This window comes from Stegastes partitus, unplaced genomic scaffold, assembly GCF_000690725.1.
Source record: "Stegastes partitus isolate 25-593 unplaced genomic scaffold, Stegastes_partitus-1.0.2 Scaffold231, whole genome shotgun sequence".
Lineage (NCBI taxonomy): Eukaryota > Metazoa > Chordata > Actinopteri > Pomacentridae > Stegastes > Stegastes partitus.
In genome coordinates, this window is record NW_007577962.1 from 99,795 (window position 1) to 104,406 (window position 4,612).

The 4,612-nt window shown below is 45.1% G+C and overlaps 1 protein-coding gene across 2 annotated transcripts in view; it reads right to left on the reverse strand.

Annotated features, from left to right (window-relative positions):
* Positions 1–4,044, reverse strand: part of pdzrn3b (PDZ domain containing RING finger 3b) — a 98,353-nt gene extending 94,309 nt beyond the window's left edge. For both annotated transcript variants that reach the window (XM_008281351.1, XM_008281350.1), the window contains exon 1: positions 3,254–4,044. In XM_008281351.1, coding sequence (XP_008279573.1) covers positions 3,254–3,967 — 714 coding nt within the window. In that variant the 5' untranslated portion in view covers positions 3,968–4,044. The remainder of the gene's footprint in view (positions 1–3,253) is intronic.
* Positions 4,045–4,612: the final 568 nt, after the last annotated feature.

Here is a 4,612-nt window from a genome sequence, read left to right on the forward strand (position 1 = left end):
CCCTATTCATTGATGTCTTTCAGATAAATCTAAATGTCACTTCAGTCGCTGTTCCTATTGAAACACCAGCCAATTAAGCAGTATTTGTGACTGAAGCTCCTGCTATCTGTATCCCAACAATAAACACTTTCCTCTTGCCATCTTGCCATGAGTGGTCCAGCTCAGCATTTTTATTCATGCCAAAGAGCACGACTGGACGTAGATTACTTGATCGTCCCGTTCGGTGCATCTGTATGGGAAGCATCTGCATAGTTTCTCCATTCGTTCACTGAGGTATGTCTTTAATTCGTCAACCATCTGTACGTCACGTAAACAAACGTTTAGGTATAATGGAAAAAAAGAACAGAGCAGTTTGTAACTGAGGAAAGAACGCAAGCTGGCAGTGAAACTTTAAGTCTGCTGCTCACTGGTGACTTGGCACACTCACGGTGAGCCTTCACCTCAGCACCCGTCACACTTTCCGAGTCTGTCCTTCATCAAGCTGCCTTCTACCTCTTAGTGTATCTAATTATAGAGAAGGTACTGCAATGCAGAACAAAAGAAAAGAGATCATATTGATTTACACACCAGGTATGTGATCCAGACTTAGAAACTCAATCATCGAGTAATCTAGGTCATTTAAGCTTGTTAAAGATTCAAGATTCCAAGTCATTCAGAGGATTATTAAACAGTGAAACCAAGGTATGTATACAAAGGAAGCAGAAGCCTCTATTTGAAATAAAACAGCCATTTCCAGAGACATCACGACAGCTTTTCTCAATGTGATCTCTTGTCATATTCGACTAACATCCATCAGTGTTAAGTGATTAATAGGTGACATTGTTCCAGTAAATTATCATATAGATTTATGCTTTTAATTAGTCCACAATGAGCACAGTCAGACTGAGCCCGTGATTGCCTCAATCACATTCAATGGAGGCTCAATCAGTTTGATGTCTTGCGATTGCGAAAGACACTCTTTATCGCATCAAGAAGCGCAAACACTGTCATCCATAACAGCCGCCGAAGAGGAGCTCGCTTCAAAACAAGAGATCTGAGGCTGAATGGAAAATATGACAGCACTTCTAGCAGTCCTGAAGTGAACCAGAGCGAGAGGATCCGCGCTTCTTTTGTTTTTACTTTGTTTTATTGCTCGTCCTGGCTCGCTGAAGAAGTTTAGTATTAAGTGCTATTATTGGAAGCTCTAGTCACTTATTCCACACGCTCAGGTCATCTGCCTTCACAGTCGCTGGCTGGTTATTAAAAGAAGACATTAAAATTCTCCCATCTGGCTTCCGGAAAGTCTCAGCCGAGAAGTGACGGACATTCAGAAACAAACGAAAAGTAGGTTACCCGTCAGAAATCCCGCCGAATGACGGGCCTGTTTTCCGCTCTTTGACAGTGATTTGAGGAGCAAATGTGTCATAACAAACCTGCATTAGGCCCTTTTCAACAATGACATGTTGAGTTGTGAAACACGCCTAGTAACCGATGCACTCCATTTAGCTGTTCCAGGTCCACGGTATGGGGAATGCTGGCTCGCTATAGCGCCGATTCAAAAGCAGCAGATTCATCGAGCATGTCATTACCTGGGCTTTTCAGGCTCACCGAGAAACCATTAAGACACAGATGTAAACTAGACTTGATAACACACACAAAAAAAAAGGGGGCGAGACTCAGAGTCACCAGTCTCCCTCCCCACAGCTAATCCCACTTGTGTAGCTCTGTTTTATATTGCCATTGAGGTTCTCTGACCAAACAATCCTGTTCACTGCTTCACTGGATCCAATGAAAAAGCTCTTTCTAGATTTAAAAAAAAAGAAGCTTTCTAACCAACCGCATCCACCAAGAGTGTCGTTTCTTCCCCTTCCCGCCTGCTCTTTTATGTGGATGATTTCCCAAACAATTCCTGCGTCTTTTATGTACGTTCAACCCAAAGCGGGGACCGTACGATACACCGTGTAGCTCAGTGGTAGGGCCGGGATGCCTCTGCCAAATGAACTATGATAACTAGCTGTGCAACAGGCCCAGCAAGCTTCTTTAGACCAGCATGAGCGATTTCACGATTTCCTCGCATCGGTGCTTTTGATGCACAATTTACCAGTCTACTGGAACGCATTTTGCTGGGAATTGAGCCCACACCGACGAAAATGAAACTGTCCAGCAGAAAAAAAAAAACATAAAAGAGGAGTGTTGAAAGTGTCGCTTAAACAAGATGATTTAGTGAAGAAGTTCTGTGGCGGTGATGGGGAGTTCAGTTTAAGAACGACACCCATGAAAAATAAAAGATTAAGTTGCCATCCATCCGAGTTTCTTTATGCAACACTGTCAGCTCTATGTGCCCCAAGTCCTCCTCTTCTTCTTGGACAGACTTGATCACAGTCTGACCACTCCCTCTGCTAATCACAGCAGCAGCAGCATTCACTAATTCAATTCACTGACCAACTCATGAACGTCTGCATCCTTTATGATTTGGTTTTTAAATAAAACATCTTTGCTGTTTCCAGAATAGGAGCCTCATATTTGCAGGTTGAGATCCACCATCAACCAAAGGAACTATCTGTACTTTTACTACTTCCCTTTATTAAGTTAGACGGGAATAAATGTCACACATCATCCCCCCCAAAATCCTGGGATTTTCAAAAGGAACGGCTGAGACTCTTATTAGCTCGTGCAGCTTTGGTGGCTTTAAACTCTTGCTGCAGCCTTGATTCTAATTTGTTATGATTGTCTCGGGGGGAAAGGGCGAACATCCGATGACAGAAAGCCTCAAACAAAGCATGCTGTGAGGAGGCAATATAACTGGAACCTGGCTCTTGTTGTGTACAGAACTGCAGTAAATATTTGGCCCTCCCCCCATTGACTGCCAGCTGGCCAGAGGCACAGCTGACATCCATGTCTCCAAGCTGAGCAGACAGACAAGAAACAAAGTGGTAGCCAAAATGAGAAGAAAAAAAGCAATCCTCACTAACTTTAAAGTTAAAGCAGAAAAGTAGCAACTCAACCTACATGGAGGTCCAATAAAAGTGACAAACTAACTTCCACAAATGCAAGCTGAGGAAGATATTTTACAGCCTATAAAAGCTGAAACATTTGCGCAGGACTCCAGGTTCCAGAATAAACTCCTGCAAGTCATTCACTGTGCGTAATTTCACCTTTTCTTTTCTTCCTTGCATTTAAAGCACATTACACAGAATACAGTTTTCTTCCTGTGCCAGAAGGAGAAGAACTCCACATGAGAGACACTGAAAAAGCAGAAACTTTTGCTGCTTACCTTGCAGGAGAAAGCCACCGTCTTGGTGAGGGAGTCGATCCTGTCGCTGTACTCGGTGAATTTCTTCTGATATTTCAGCGCTGTCATCTGCAGCTCGCTGTGCACGGCGGAAAGTTGTGCCAGAAGTGACTTCTCCCTCTTGTTGGCTTTAATAGTCTGCTTCTTGAACTCTCTATCCAGGATGATGATCTTGCAGTGCAGCGCGCTGTTGTGCGCCTTCAGGGCTCTCAGGCAGCAGTGGCTGTTGAATTTCTGCTCTTTCTGGGTGAGCATCAGCCCGCAGCCGCTCTCGCAAATCCCCACCGGTCTGTAGTCGCAAGTCTCCCGCATGTGAGCATCCATGTCCCGCAGGTTGAGCTCCTCGCTGCATCCTTTATTCCTGCACTTGGCCGGGGAGTACTCGCACATCTCGGCGTGCTCGGCCAGATGCTGCAGCTTCACCACCGCATCGCAGCCCCTCGCGTGGTTGTCACATTTGATCTCCAGCTTCAGGATGAGGTTTTTCAGAGGCAGGACGTGGTTCAGCTCCTTGGTGGAGATCCGCTGGCATTTGACGGGGCAGCTGCTCTGCTGAACGACCCAGGGCAGCACGCAGCCCGAGCAGAAGACGTGACCGCACGGAGTCGTCAGCGGGTCCTCCAGGACTTTATTGCACAAGTTGCATTTGAAATCCGGGTCCACGGTACCCTTGAAGCGGTCCAGCTCGAATCCCATGGTTTTCCACCAAGACAAAAAAAAAAAAAAAAAAGATCCAAACTCAAACTTGTGGACTCCCCACCCCCGCGGATCTGAGTCGGAGCAGTGGGGCGTTTTTTAGCTGGTCATTGGTGGTGCGCTCGCAGAGACCGACTACAGGCTCTCCGCACTGTCTAAACTCTACTAATTGACCGAGACTTTTGGTGCCTTCAGGTGCGCCTCGAAACTTTCTCCTCTAAAGTTCGGAAAGTTTGGAAGCCTGAAAAACAAACGTTTCGGCTGCTCTGTCTTTCACACACACCCACGTGGTGTAACTACAAAACGAAATCTGGGTGAAGTAGATCGCTATTAAAGGCGTTTTTTAACACATTAACGCAGAAATCATAAATTAAAGCGAGAGTAATTTTCTCTTTCTGATTCCATTTCCGTTTTGCAATGCTGCATAGTTAATAATATGTGATCTGTGTCTTAAAAATAATAAAATCCTAACTCTTCTACACTCCCTTCATGTGACCTCAACTGTTAAAACGACACTTCTGACAGTCAGTGAAGGCAACATTCCTAGAGGCGAAAGTGTGGAAGGATTTTCTACCGTAACTGCTCTACTAAAGGCGCATGGGACGTTCTGCCTTTAGGATAGCACATTGTTTGGCCTTTTTTTCC